This window comes from Corvus hawaiiensis, chromosome 7 (genome assembly GCF_020740725.1).
Source record: "Corvus hawaiiensis isolate bCorHaw1 chromosome 7, bCorHaw1.pri.cur, whole genome shotgun sequence".
Lineage (NCBI taxonomy): Eukaryota > Metazoa > Chordata > Aves > Passeriformes > Corvidae > Corvus > Corvus hawaiiensis.
In genome coordinates, this window is record NC_063219.1 from 21,942,297 (window position 1) to 21,956,146 (window position 13,850).

Genomic DNA, 13,850 nt, shown 5'->3' on the forward strand with positions numbered 1-13,850 from the left:
CATTAAAAAAAATACTTTTTTCTCATACCTCTTATAGGTTTTAAAGAAGCCTAAATGTTGCTTCGGAACAAGTCAAGCATAACTTAAACATAGCAGGACATTCAGAGGATTGTCTTGGCCAACAAGGAAAGCCAACTATGCTTATTGCATAGTGCTTCTTTGGCACCTTCCTGATGCTGGGGATGAGAAGTGTGTGACACAGGAATGCTGTGTGTAATGGACTTGCTAGGAAAGGTCACTGAGCGCTCTCTGCTAGAAGAGCCAAACAGCTGCTCCTACAAACTCCGTGCAGGATGGGTTCTGCTCCTTGGACTTGGTGGCATTACTGGTGGCTTTCCTGCCGGACGGTCTGCACACCCACCCCAAAGGAACGCTCTTTAGCATCCTTTGTTTCTGCTGTCTCGAAATGATGGCTGAGGATGCTTTCACCTCCAGAGGAAAACCTGAATTTTACTAGTCTTTGCAAATCTGATTCTGCAGGAGGAAAGAAAGGAGGGGGAAAAGACGAAGTTTCTCTATCTGATTTGACCCTATTGCTATTGTATTTCTAAGAGAAGTGTCACATAACTTGAAGTACTCGGTTACATTATGAAATGTGGGCCACTTATTCGTATGTTCAGCCAAGAAAAGCAAGGAAATAAACACATTCCCAAAGCTTCCATTCGGCATTCCGGCTGTGAGCGTTCCCGAGGCACAGCTGCCCACCCGCCGGCAGGGGGCGCCAAGGCGCTGGGAGCCGTCCCGCCGCTCCCTCGGGATCGCCCCGCGCTGTCGTGTCCGCCCCGCCGCCTTCCAAGAGTTTTTCTTCCCGTGTCTCTCCCGCCTCCTTCCCGTCCAAGCCAATGGCAGGAGGCTATCCTCACCCTTCCGGAGCCCCCCCGCAGTGGCGTCGGGTAGCAACGATGGACGCTGAGGTGCAGCAGGTGGGCGCCACCGCCGTCCCGCCCCGGCCGAGGGAGGGAGGGATGGGGGCGGCCGGCGAGCCGCAGGAGGGGCCGGGGGAGCCGGGCAGGAGTGCGGCCGGGCCGGGCCGGGCTGGGACGGGACGGTGCGGTGGGCGCGGTATCCCCGGGGCCGTCCCGGCTCGAAGCGTTGGCACCGGTGACCCGCGGCCGCTTCCCCGCAGGCGCTGCTCAATTACTACTGCCAGGAGGGGCGCTTCCAGCACGCCCGGGCCGCGGCGGACGAGGCGCTGGCGCGGCTGGGCGGGGACCCCGTGCTCCTCTTCTACCGGGCCTACGGCGCGCTGAGGACAGGTAATGGGGCGGGCCCGTTCCTCCCGAGACGCTGGGCTTCCTTGCCTCGCCTCCCAAAGCTCAGCCGCTAGTCTGCTGCGCAGGGAAAAGCGATGTTACGGAGTCTGAATGTATTCCATGTTGAGTAAATTACCTGTTGAGTAAATTACCAGTGTGTTATTATCTGTCACCGCTCCTCCTTAGTTTGAGTGAAAGTGATCTGGACAGCATCGTACCAAAGTGAGAAATAACAATTTTTTTTTTTTTTTCATGGTTACATCAACGTGGGTCAGGTAAGTGGGTTCCTTAGAGGGAATTTGAGCCCTGCCCAAACACATACTGCATTTGATTAGAAAGTCACTAGTGTTTCCCCGCTAATAGCTCTTCCTTTCAAAGCAGATGTGTCTAATTTTGTTGTCTCCTCTGTCTCAGGGAAACTGACAGCTAATACCTATTGGGGGATCTTTGTGTAAATTATACTATTCTGAGAAATTTATTTAGCTACATGTGTATTTCAAGGATGTCACAAAATATTAACAAGTAACTCAACATGGAGGAGGGCTGAGACTAGTCTAGGAAGGTGTTCTGGTTTTGAGGTAGTGTGTTTGTTCCCAAACTCCCAGATGTTCTTGTTTGTGTAAGAATCCTGCCATTTTTCAAGGTACTGTCTATTCTGCTGATGTTCAAAATATTTGCACAAACAAGGTAAAAATCCTGGCTATATAAAGAAACAGGAACAAAAAGAGCTGCTCAATGCCCTGTATAAAACAAGTAAGAAATATGATTTTCATCTTTATCACAGTTGGCAGAACTAGCACACAATTCTTTTCAAGTTCTTTGCATTGAGGTGCTATTTTCTTTCCTGTGTCTGTTTGAAAGATGTGCACAAACAAGTGGATATAGGCATAATGAACAAAAGGCATGGGAGAAAAAAATAGAAGAGAAAATTTAAGTCAAACTGATGTTTGATGAGGATATTCTTTGTCTTGAAAAGTGTTATAGCTTATTCTGTGCTTGTTTTCACTAGGTGATGTCCAAGAAAGTATTCGACAGTTGGAGTCTATTAAAAACAAACAGGAGGTGTCACTTTGTACAATGATGGCTCTGATTTATGCCCACAAAAAGAGCCCTAATCCAGGTATGCTCATTAAGACATGCTGTTTCATGTTTTAAACAGCTGTGTGTGAAGGCCTGAGAGTTGTAGGCTAATTCTGCCTAAGTTAAAAAGGTTTGCTCTGGCTTTGCATTTGACATAGGATCTATTACTGAATTGAGTGATGCTTACCAAGATTGTAAACAAAACTCTGAAGCATAAGAGTGAATGTTAAAATAAAGCACCCACACCCACACACAAAATCTGACTTACCTCCTATGATGAAAAATCTTTGAAGGAAAAAAGAAATTGAATCAAGCTTCCTCTGTTTGTTGTTCTCTCATGTCTAGTATTGATACTTCCGAGCAGAACTGCAACTTGAACAGTCTTTAAAGCCACGCCATTTCTATCTTTCAAGTTATCCTGACCATACAAATGGAGAAAAGAATTTTGTGAATTTTGGTATTCCTTTCTCCCACCTAAAAGCTGGGGTGATTTTGTTAGGAGTTACATTCTCAAAGTAAGAGTTGGTTTATCAGGTACATTGAGTGGTTGTTAAACTTTTGCTGCAGTATCTTTCTCACTGTGCAGATTTATAACTGCTATTGACAGTTAAGCAATATGATGTGAAACAGCTCTGACTAATGGCATCACTCTTACTTGAGTCCCTGAGGATTAATACTGCAGGACAGCAAAATTATCCTGGATCTCAAGACTCTCTGAGAGTGAGAGCCTTTCCCTCATTCATTAGGTGGGTCACCATGTCATCGCAGGAGATCAGGTTGGCCAGGCAGGGCCTGCCTTTCCCAGTGCCTGGCTGGGCCTGATCCCCTGGGTGTCGTGTAGGTGCTGTGTGATGGCACTCAGTAGTCTGATCCATGACCTTCCCTGACATCGAGGTCAGGCTGACAAGCTGATCTTTCTTCCTGCCCTTCTTATAGGTGGACATCACACTAGCTAACCACCAGTCATTTGGGACTTCCCGCTTCTGGGACCTCCCCATCAATCATGTTGACGGGAACCCTTTTCTGCTTTTTCCATCTGTAGCTGATAAATATTACTAATTGGGTGGGATTGCCTGCATGTTTATCAAGGTACAAAAGAGAAAACAGTGTTTGCTTTGGTAGCCCTTGGCTTATGTGCTGCTCCTTTGTAATATCTTGAGAGGCTATCAACAAGAGCTCTGAACAAAACCTTTTCAGATCGAGATGCTATTCTAGAGCTGGATGCAAGACTGAAGGAACAACGTAAAACAGCAGGACAGCAGGCTCTGTACTATGCTGGCTTGTTTTTGTGGCATCTTGGTCGTGAGGACAAAGCCCGTGAATATATTGATAGAATGATCAAAGTTTCTGGTGGTGGTAAAGAGGTAACTGGTTTTTACCTTTCTTTAATGTAAAAGATTAATAGGCAGTAATGCTGTTAGGAGGTTATTCTGAACTATTTTGTGTTCTAGTACTTTCTTTCTTAATGCCATAAGTTCATTTGACGCAGCTGAGTAAACTGCCATAATGATTTTTTTGTCGACTAATATTCATTTTCACTTAATAAATAATAGATAATGGCTTAATAAATGAAAAGAAATCACTTAATAAATGGAAATAATATGCAGTTAAGCATGTATTGCTACTTGATACCAAGCCACATAATTCCTAGCAAAAAAATAAGCATCTGGATCTGAAGGCTGAAAAATACCCAAAGGATTTGGGTTTTAAATTTTCAGCTGTTGTTAAAGGCAAAATTTGCCTAAGTTTTTACTGAAATAAGTGTTGTATGTATATAGCATTGTCTTTGGCATTTATATATAGAGATCACAATTCATTAGAATCTTGTATCTCTAAAGAGATTTCAGAAAACTTATTAACGTTATTTTTTTAAGGCGGGTGTCAGCTTCAGTTCAAGGAGAGAAACATGAAAAACTGGGGGTATTTTTTGTTGTCAAACATCTTTGAGTCAGAGCTGTTAACATTGAAGCCATAATTGTACAGTAGTATTAAACAAAAACGTTCCTCCTCTGTTTGGTTCAGTGCTTGTTCAGTTTGTAATGGTTGATCTCTTACAAATTAAAATCTGCAACTATTCTAAACATTATTTTCTGAAATTATGATTTAAGTAATGGCTTAGCTTTCAAACTAACAGTGATTATTAATTTAAATAGGTAGTTATTTTAAATAACAACTAATTTATTGGCTAATTTATGCTAATGTAGAAATAACTCATGGTAGTGGAGGAATAATGAAGGACATCACAAAGCAATAGTATGGTAATTCCTAAAAAGACTAAGGATAGTTCATTTTGGTGAAACAGCAGTATTTATGACTTTGCTTATTGAAACAATAGTTGTTTGTTTTTGTTTGCTAGTTTTTGTTATTAGGAAATACTGTTTGGATATATTGCTTAGTATGAAATATTTCTAGCTGATGTATTTAAAAATATTTGAAGTAATTAATTTTTTTACAGACACATGCATACAGATGAAAAAGTACATTAGTATTTAAATATATATAAAAAAATATAAGTTCACTTACGATTAGCTCTTTTTCTAATTTCACAATACAAAATTATGTTTATATGTTTACTTCAATTTTTTGAAACATGGTTCACAGTGTTTAAACTTGGTCAAATAGGATTTGCTTAGTGTATACTTTTTTGATACAATACTTTATGTACTCCTTATATGGAAATACAACACCTGCCTTTATTTTAAAAAATGATCAAGTATATAAAGTTTAGCTGGTTTCCATTGCATAACAAAATCATGACCCTGATTGTTAGCAATTACAAAATATGGCTCTTCTACTAACCTTTGAGTTTTAAATACAGAACTCATTTCTTTAATTTTATGTTCTAAAGAAGCTAGTGATTTTTTGTATTTTAAATATATGTTTTGATGGCAATTATAATTTGATTAAATAGTTCAGGACTTCAAAATAGATTTTATTCACTTAAGCTATAATTAATGTTTGAAACACATAAGAGAAATAAATTTCATTCATTACAAGTAATAAGTTCTTCAAGGAAAAGACACATTGCACCTTTTAAAAGTTTGGGTGTTCTTTTAATAATACTTTTGAGGATTTGAGAAATGTCAAGAATTTTGTCTTTTACATACATGTTTTTAGTCAGGAAGTAGAAGAAAAACCTCAATTTTCTCACTTCTTTCAGCATAGTATGTTTCTCAGTGTCTCATATAAGCATTATCTTAAGAAAACATTGTGCAGAAATGTTACAGAAAATATTCTGTCTAATGTGATCATTTCTGTGAGTTTTTGTTCTGACTGCTGAATATGTTAGACTTGTTTGTTGCCATTGATGTTATTTTCTATTTCTGTAAGTAAATGCACTATTTTATTAATTTAACTCTGGAATAAATTACTGAAGTTTTAGGTTATGCTAAAGGGTGGTTATAATTATGTCTCTGAAGTAGTTATAAGTCCTTTATTTAGGTTATTTCTGCTTATTGTATCTTGTATAATTTTCTATTACCTGGTTAGCAAAGAATTCCAATTTGTATTTTGTTCACAGGGGTTAATTTTGAAAGCATGGCTTGATCTCACCTGTGGGAAAGAAACTCACATTAAAAAAGCTCTGAAATACTTTGATGAAGCACTGCAGGAAGGCAATGATGTTTTTGCACTGCTTGGTAAAGTAAGTTTAGTTCATTATTTTAAATCTTCATTGATGTCATATTAGTCTTGTAGAGTGATCAGAGAGATGCTGAGAAGAGTAGTGCATAATGAGCTTGTCCAAGGAATAGAAATACAGCTCAGACCCTGTAGGTACTTTAGGGTTCTTTAGACACCAATGTAAAAATAAAGGTATAGATTAAATACAATCAATCTAAACTTATATTGTGGTTATGATTTTGCTATGCTTGCAAGAAAACCTTTCTATTCATGTATTTATATATACAAAATGAGTTTCAAATCACTTGAAAATTTAAAAATGTGTGGTCTCTTCCTTTTTGCATGGGACACCTATGCACATTACAGAATTGCTGTGTGCCAGAAAATAGTAGTTAAACACTATAGTGAGATTTTTTTTTTTTAATAGTGTTAACACTCCTTTTAAGTTGTCATTAGTTTGTTTCATGTGTTCATTTGTGTTCATAGAATCATCAATGATTATATTTCATTAAAGGAGTGGCATGAATTATTTTCTTTACATGTTTTCTGTTTCAGAGCATATTACTTTATATCGCAGACATTGTTACTCATTAACATGATGTTTGTTTAGCATTCTAAAGCTAAATGTAGAAAAATTGTTCAGTGAATATTAGAAGAATATCCTGAATTGAGGAGAGTGTGCACAATAGTATTTGGTTAGGTGTGTGTGCTTGGCTGCATGTGGAGCACTGAATTAGATTTAACAGTATATGTCAAATGTAGTTACTGTAATGAAGTTTCAGACAGGCAGCTATCTCACTAGGGCTTAAGAAATTAACTCTCAGAAGCTACTGTGTTTGCACCATTTCTGTCTTAAAAAGATGAAATAAAATGACACACATACAGTTACCTGGAATATGGTAAGTAAATTCAAAGCATCAAAGCAAAACAGGGTCTAAGTCCTAAATTTATTTCTAGTTGAATTTATTTAAATCTGTGATACTTGACTTCTGAAGTAGTTTTGTATCTGTAATACCCTGCAAATCACATTGCAGTTAGAAAATTGTTAATTCTGGCAACAATAGTTACCTGCTCAGTGTGGGTTTTTACATACCCCTCAGGGCTTGAATAAATGTTTTATCAGTGGGTTGTGTTAAATATCCTAAAATTGTGGGATACTTCATACAAAGTTATTTGAAACCTAATAAAACAATTTTACTCTTCAGCTATGTCTGTCTTTTTCTTGCTTGCAACTGACTAGTAAGTTGTAAATACTGCAGTTACCTTTGTTAGAGAGTGCTTACCACACACACCAGGCTTTACACGTCATCCTTTGCTATTTGAATGTTGCAATGTGTCTAGTTGTCATTGACACTGAGGTAAAACTATTACTTCACTAAAGAGTTTTGTCTCCCTAGCTCTTTTTCCTGATTTCTGTATGAAAGAACTTCTGGATCTTCCCACCTGTGTGAGTGTACAGGCTTTTGATATGGCTTCTTTTCCTTCCATTAGGCACAGTATTTTGAGGTTCGACAGAATTATTCAGGAGCTCTGGAAATTGTGAACCAGATAATTGCAAACTTCCCGAACTTCATTCCTGCTTTCATAAAGAAAATGAAGCTACAACTAGCCTTGCAGGACTGGGAGCAGACAATTGAAACAGCACATAGGTTGAGTATGAAGTAGCACACTACTAAATTATTTTCTTGCCATGTTTACACTCTAAGGACACTTTGAAACAAAAGTAGATAGGTTTCCATTCATCGTTAATGAATCTGAATTACTTGCATCAGTTTTTTTTAAATAGATTTCAAGTGAATTAAGTTTTATTAGAACCCAGCCTTGCAATTCTGTGAGGATACTACGTCAATACATGAATCCGTTTTGGATGGAAGAGGGTCTTTCTTCATATAGGCATGAAATAAGAGCTGTGCTTTCATTTTGATCCATGATGTAAAATGACTGCGAAATACAAGTTATTCTATTCCTGGTTTAGGATAAAATAGATGATTGAGCAAGGGTTTGGTTTGGTTTCTTTATATTCACCTTTTGTTTGGCTTTAGACTATTGCAGAAAGACCCCCTCAATTTAGAAGCCATAAGAATGGAGGCTCTGCATCATCTGTGCAGGGAAGGAAATATATCTGAGGTGAGTCTTTTTATTAGCAGAACGTTGAGCAAAACATAGTGCATGTGGCATCTAGCTCCTACAAAGGCTATCTTCTTTATGTATTCTCCTCATATACTTTGTCTGGTCATGTGCTGCACTGATCTGCAGGAGGTATATTCACCTATTCTGATTTGAATGGCTGCTCCAGCTTATTGCTGGGGTGTTTTCTGGATGCCAAGGAAAAGATAATTTTTAACCTCCATCTTTCCAGAGAACAGGTGTCAAGCCAAACAGAAATGTGATCTGGACAGTTAACTGAGTCATGTTGATTTGAATCATTGAAGTGATCTTTTTTGTTTTACTGCTCTTTTGATAAATTCATAAGTTATTGTAAGCCTTCCATTATTTTTAAATCTTTTATTAATTGAAATAAGGGAAATAATGAGGTCTTGTAGTGATAGATTTTTGGGAAGTAGGTCACAGTTGTTACACCTGTGTTTTGTTCACCATTTTTTGACAATTACTGTGGGGTTTTTTCAGCTCTAAGAATCCTATGCTACTTTTCCTTCCACTCCCAAAATCCATTGTTTTGCACAGGCATATATGCATGTATTTTGTATGTACGACGCTTGTGCCATTTTTAAGGAAGTTTTAAAATAGTTGATCTAAATTGGCAGCAAAAATTAATTCTATATTTTTTCTCATTATGCAAAAATACTGGTATAATTTACGTGAAAATTTAGCAAAAAAAATGTTCTCATTGTGTTGTAGGTGCTTTCAAGTTCTAGAAGAAAAGGTATTGACTTTGTTTAACACATTTTCAGTTATTACAAAGAACTCAGTCATTAGTCTACTTATAATCAAATTTAAGTCTAATGCACAATCATGGGAAGTATGGAGAAGTAGTGAGAATTGCTCACTTCACTCCAGGGAAGCCATCCGAAAGGAACCTTGCTGGACACAGTAGAGTGTTAAGTGAAGATTCTGGGGTAAAATGTCGCATGTAACTAAGAGCCATGTCTAGGGAAAAATTTCAAGGCCTGTTTGATTTACACATTTCAGGTGCCTGCATCTAAAATCATATTAAAAAAACCTGTGTACCTTATTACTGTATGCCCGGAAAATCCCCTTATGTGTTTTGAGAAGCTAATGTTAAAAGTCTGAGCACTTGGAAGTGCTTTGCTTTTGAGCATGTGTGTCTTTATTACACTGAAGTCCCAACAGGATTCACAGATCAAATTCCTCAGGCTGTCTTGCTTTATGGGACTCCTCTGTTGCATCAGACTTAGCTCAAGTCTTTCACCTTTTTGGAGCATGGATAAATGACACATGGTCTGCTTTATTGTCACTTTACTACCCCAAAGTATTTTCTTAGGAATTCTCAAGTCTAACTCCTTGCCCTGAAAACCTCTGACTTTGTATTTCAAGGTATTAGTGCATAGTAAAAATGTGGCTAGTTTTTAGTGAAAATTGTTCAATTGTCCTAATCTGTTAATTGTTTCTATTACTTATTATATTATTTCTTTTTCTCCAAGGCTTCAGCAAGACTGGGAGACCTAATTAAGGCACTGGATAGATTAGAGCCACGTAATTCTGAGCTATTCTGCAAAATGGCTTTAGCTTTCAGTAGAACAGTGAGTATGCTTTTTTTCTTTTCTTAAGCAGCATACAGCTATCTACATATCCTGGGTTTGTTCTATTTTTTGGTAGGCAAATGTTAAATGTTTACTAAAACGTAGAAAATTGTGGACAGTTGAAATAGATTAACTCTTGTAGCCTTGGTAACCGCATTTTTCAAGCCTTATATTCAGTATGAATTGCAATGCTTAATCCATCTCCTTTCAGGAATGGTTTTACTGTTTGCTTTTAAGTGAGAAACAGTGAAAATACTCTCAAATGTTCACCTACCATATTCTTACTGTAGGAAACTGATAAGGTTAATCACATAACCTTGGAAGTGAAGGTTTCTTTAAGCTCTGTATTTATCAAAAATTGCTGTAAGGAAGCATTCAAAGCAACTGTTCCTTATTGTACGGTATTATATATTTATGTTTGAATCCATCCCACTTTAATGTCACAATTTTTATAGACTTACTACAGACTAATTTATTCTTACATGAGATGTTGTCTCAACTGATCTGGCTACATTCAGTGTGTTTGTCTAATTGAATCCGAAAACTAAGAAAAACTTAAGGCTTAAAGATTGTTCTTACCATTAGTGTGGCCGGAACCAGCTCATCCTTCAACATACACAGACATTAGTTGAAAAAGCATTTGATTTGGCATCTGACAATGCAGAATTTGCTACTGAACTTGGCTACCAAATGATTTTACAAGGGAAAGTGAAAGAAGCTCTAAAATGGTACAAGACTGCTATGACACTTGATGAAACAAGTGTTTCTGCACTAACTGGTAAGGTCTTACACTTCCTTTTGATTTTTTACTGGACAATGCTTTTTTGATCAAATTTTCCTATTACTGGTAGTAGGAAAATCTAGAACTATTAGAACAGGAGCACTAGGTTGTATTTTCAGATTCATGGTGTGCTTTCTTCCTTGTAGCCAGTGTCTCCTTACTGGCTATGTCTTTTGGTCTTCCTTTTTGAAAAATGAATCTTTTCTCTTCTAAATTAGAGCTCTCAAAGTAATAGTAGGGACAGGCATTTTGCTGTATTTTACTTATTTTTTTCTTTTATTTCTATAGTGCTTGGGAACTGGAGAACTCTTAGGCACTACAAAAATAAGAAAACCAAGGGCAGGTGATAGAACAAGCTGTCCGTGTCGTCATTTGTGTCCAAATTAGATTGAAAACCATAATCAAGTCAAAATATCATACTTTGGATGTATGTGTCACATCCAAAAAAACCCCACTTTATAATAAGTCCCATTTGTGTCAAAAAAATTGAGAGTAAATATGTCATATTTGCTTGACAGATTTCTCCCTGTATTTTTTTTTTCTCCTTGACTATGCCATGGCCTTAATATTAAAACTTTAGATGGCAGGAGTGGTTTGTGTGTGTGCTTGAGGTTGTTTTCCTTCTTGTAGTTCTTCTGAATTTAGAGGCCAGACTTTATGGTGCTTCTGCTTAGTCTAGAACCACTTGAAGATTTACTATTTCTAAATGCTTTATAGCATATTAATGTATCAATCATGTATCATCTACCCGTGGTTTTTCTGAGTATGCAAAATTTGCATTACCATAAGTCTCAATCTGTTCTTTCTTTTCATGTCACTGCTTTGTGAAGAGGTTGAGAGAAAAAGTTAATTCTGGAAAAGAAAGCATGTGCTTGACTAGGAAGATGAATTGGCAGTGAAATCTTCCCATGTGTTACAGGAATTATCCGTTGTCAGCTAATACAAGGTCAATTAGAAGATGCGGAGCAGCAGTTGGAGTTTCTTAATGAAATTCAACAGTCCATTGGGAAATCTGAGGTAGGAGACATCTTTCTTCATTGAGATACTTTGATTACAATCTGAACTGTGGCCTTCTATGACGTGTTCTATATTTCAGTCACTTGAGTAGAGCATTCTTAATGGACTACTGTTAAGTCTAAGTTTCTGTTTTTCTTCCTACTTAAGTTAATGTGTTGCTTAACTTTGCAACACAAGGCTGTTTGCTTGCAGAGCAAAAATATCATCACTTTCTAGCTGTGTTTGTTCTCTGAAGATGTTTGAAATGTGAAGGAGGGACAAATATTAATTATTTTCAGGATTTTGTGATCAGACAAATGTAAAGGTTCTTGCACAAATTAAAGGAATGAATTGGTAGAATAATCATCAAGTGTCCTTTACAACATACTAAATGTCTTACAATATCCCTAAATACAAAGAAGAAGTGGCTAACATTAATAATTATGTAGTATTTTATGAGTAACAGATAAATGTATCTGGAATATGCAGAATGTTTGGGGTTTTGTGTTTTTGTTTCTTTTCTGTAGGAATTGTCTTTCTTGCATGCAGTCCTAGCTATGAAAAAACATAAGAGACAAGAAGAAGTTATTGCTTTATTGAATGATGTTCTGGATACTCACTTTTCATCTTTGCATGGATTTCCTCTTGGCGTGGAATATTTTGAGAAACTAAACCCTGATTTCTTGCTAGAAATTATTAAAGAATATCTTAATTTTTGCCCAGCACAGGTAAGCAGCTGTAGATGACATCTGTTTAAGAATGGGAATTACTTCATTTTGAGATCAGTTAATCATGAAGCAAAGGATTAGAAAATTTTCCCTCTTAAAATGTGAATTTATTTGAAGTAAGAGTACATTTTAAGATACTACACCACTGTTTAGTCAAAGTAATGATAAAAATACATGTTTTGTGATGTGAGCAAGTGGCAGTAATGACATCTGAGGAGACTTGGGATATTTATTCCATGCACTCTGTAGTTGTACCGTCTTAGTATCTCTTAGGAAACTGTAATGATACAGTGAATAGAGCTATCTCATTGTGAAACTGGGATGTTCATACTGACCACCCTATTCATGATATTTTTGTTGGCTTAGGATATCTTTTCAATGTATATAAATTCCTTCTTTTGTGTGTTGGTAAAAATCAGTGGAATACTGCCTTTTTATATTATTGTTAATAATATTATTATTGTTGAAAAATCTCACTTGCTTAGGAGGCTTAATTTTCCGTGGCTGAATTTGTGTGCTCTAGTTTTGGCAATGAAGGCACGTAGAACTTAATAAATTGAATGGGGAACTGACATCTTTTAAGGCAGAAGAAACCCATTTAAAGTTTCTTTAAATAGTGTCTTCCTTAAATAGATTATTCTTCTGAAATAGCTGGGAGCTGACTTCTGCTATCCTGTCATTATTTCTAGCCTAATTATAGACCCTTTCCATAAATATGTTTATGTAGAGTTTTAAAATCTTAACAGGAAAACAAGTAGCTTTCCGTTGCTATGAACTGCCTCACTGTCTATAAGAAAATGATAGTGTTTGAAAGTCTAAAACATCAGTAGCAGTGACATTTTCATGTCACAGATGGAGATGATAAGAAGTGTCATTCTGTGAGGGACTTTGTCATCTGAAGACCTCCCTGGGATACGTTCCAGAAGTACTGAATGGCAATGATGGGTTTTAATTTGGAATTAAAACTGCTTTTCTGAATTGTTGTTCATAAAAAGATTTTTAGAAGAAAAGACAGGCTTTTGCTGAAGTTTCCTTTATCTCTATTGCAAAAAGGACTGTCTGGTGTTTGAAAGTGAGGAGTTAGCTAGGTGGTGGAGGCTTCCACTTTGGTATTGGAGATCGCTGCTTCTCCAGGACACCCGTCCTGTGGAAATACTGTTTGTGGACAGAATGATGTTTAGGTTGCCTTTTCCTCTTTTAATGTATAAACCAGTTAGCAACTAGCTAAAGTAATAGAAGGAAATGAATAATGTTTATAATAAAGAGCAACTAAAACGTGGTATGTTGTGCTAGCAGTTTGCATGAAAGTAGATATTTTTCAGCAGCTGTTTTCAGTTTGTTGCTAGCAATATGGTTATGTTCTGTGGTGTGGGATGAGGGTAGGCATGACAGGACCAGAACCTTTTCTTCCCAATCTTCTCATCATTCATTTCAGCTTCAGCTTTCTTGTAATTGAATTCATGGTACTGCTGTGTTGAATGAGTTGACCTGGTAATTCAGAATGTTTATGGCCTGACTCTTCTGCTTATGTCAGGTCTAAAGTGTTTTGTGACCCTTGAAGTCTCTGAGACTGTCTTATGTTCCTGCTGATATCAAGCAGTTGCCCCCTTAAATTTCAAAGATTTTTTTTTTTTTCTATTGCTTCACAATGACAGCTGCTTGGACTGAA

The 13,850-nt window shown here is 37.1% G+C and overlaps 1 protein-coding gene across 4 annotated transcripts in view; it reads left to right on the top strand.

Moving 5' to 3' along the window:
* The first annotated feature begins 820 nt into the window (after positions 1-820).
* Positions 821-13,850, top strand: part of TTC21B (tetratricopeptide repeat domain 21B) — a 34,678-nt gene continuing 21,648 nt past the window's right edge. For 3 of the 4 annotated variants that reach the window (XM_048309525.1, XM_048309527.1, XM_048309526.1), the window contains exons 1-11: positions 821-923; positions 1,127-1,256; positions 2,263-2,373; positions 3,531-3,697; positions 5,854-5,976; positions 7,446-7,603; positions 7,997-8,081; positions 9,578-9,676; positions 10,262-10,454; positions 11,377-11,474; positions 11,981-12,181. In XM_048309525.1, the coding sequence (XP_048165482.1) occupies positions 843-923; positions 1,127-1,256; positions 2,263-2,373; positions 3,531-3,697; positions 5,854-5,976; positions 7,446-7,603; positions 7,997-8,081; positions 9,578-9,676; positions 10,262-10,454; positions 11,377-11,474; positions 11,981-12,181 (1,446 nt within the window). In that variant the 5' untranslated portion in view covers positions 821-842. The remainder of the gene's footprint in view (positions 924-1,126; positions 1,257-2,262; positions 2,374-3,530; positions 3,698-5,853; positions 5,977-7,445; positions 7,604-7,996; positions 8,082-9,577; positions 9,677-10,261; positions 10,455-11,376; positions 11,475-11,980; positions 12,182-13,850) is intronic. The other variant, XM_048309528.1, reaches the window with a different exon arrangement.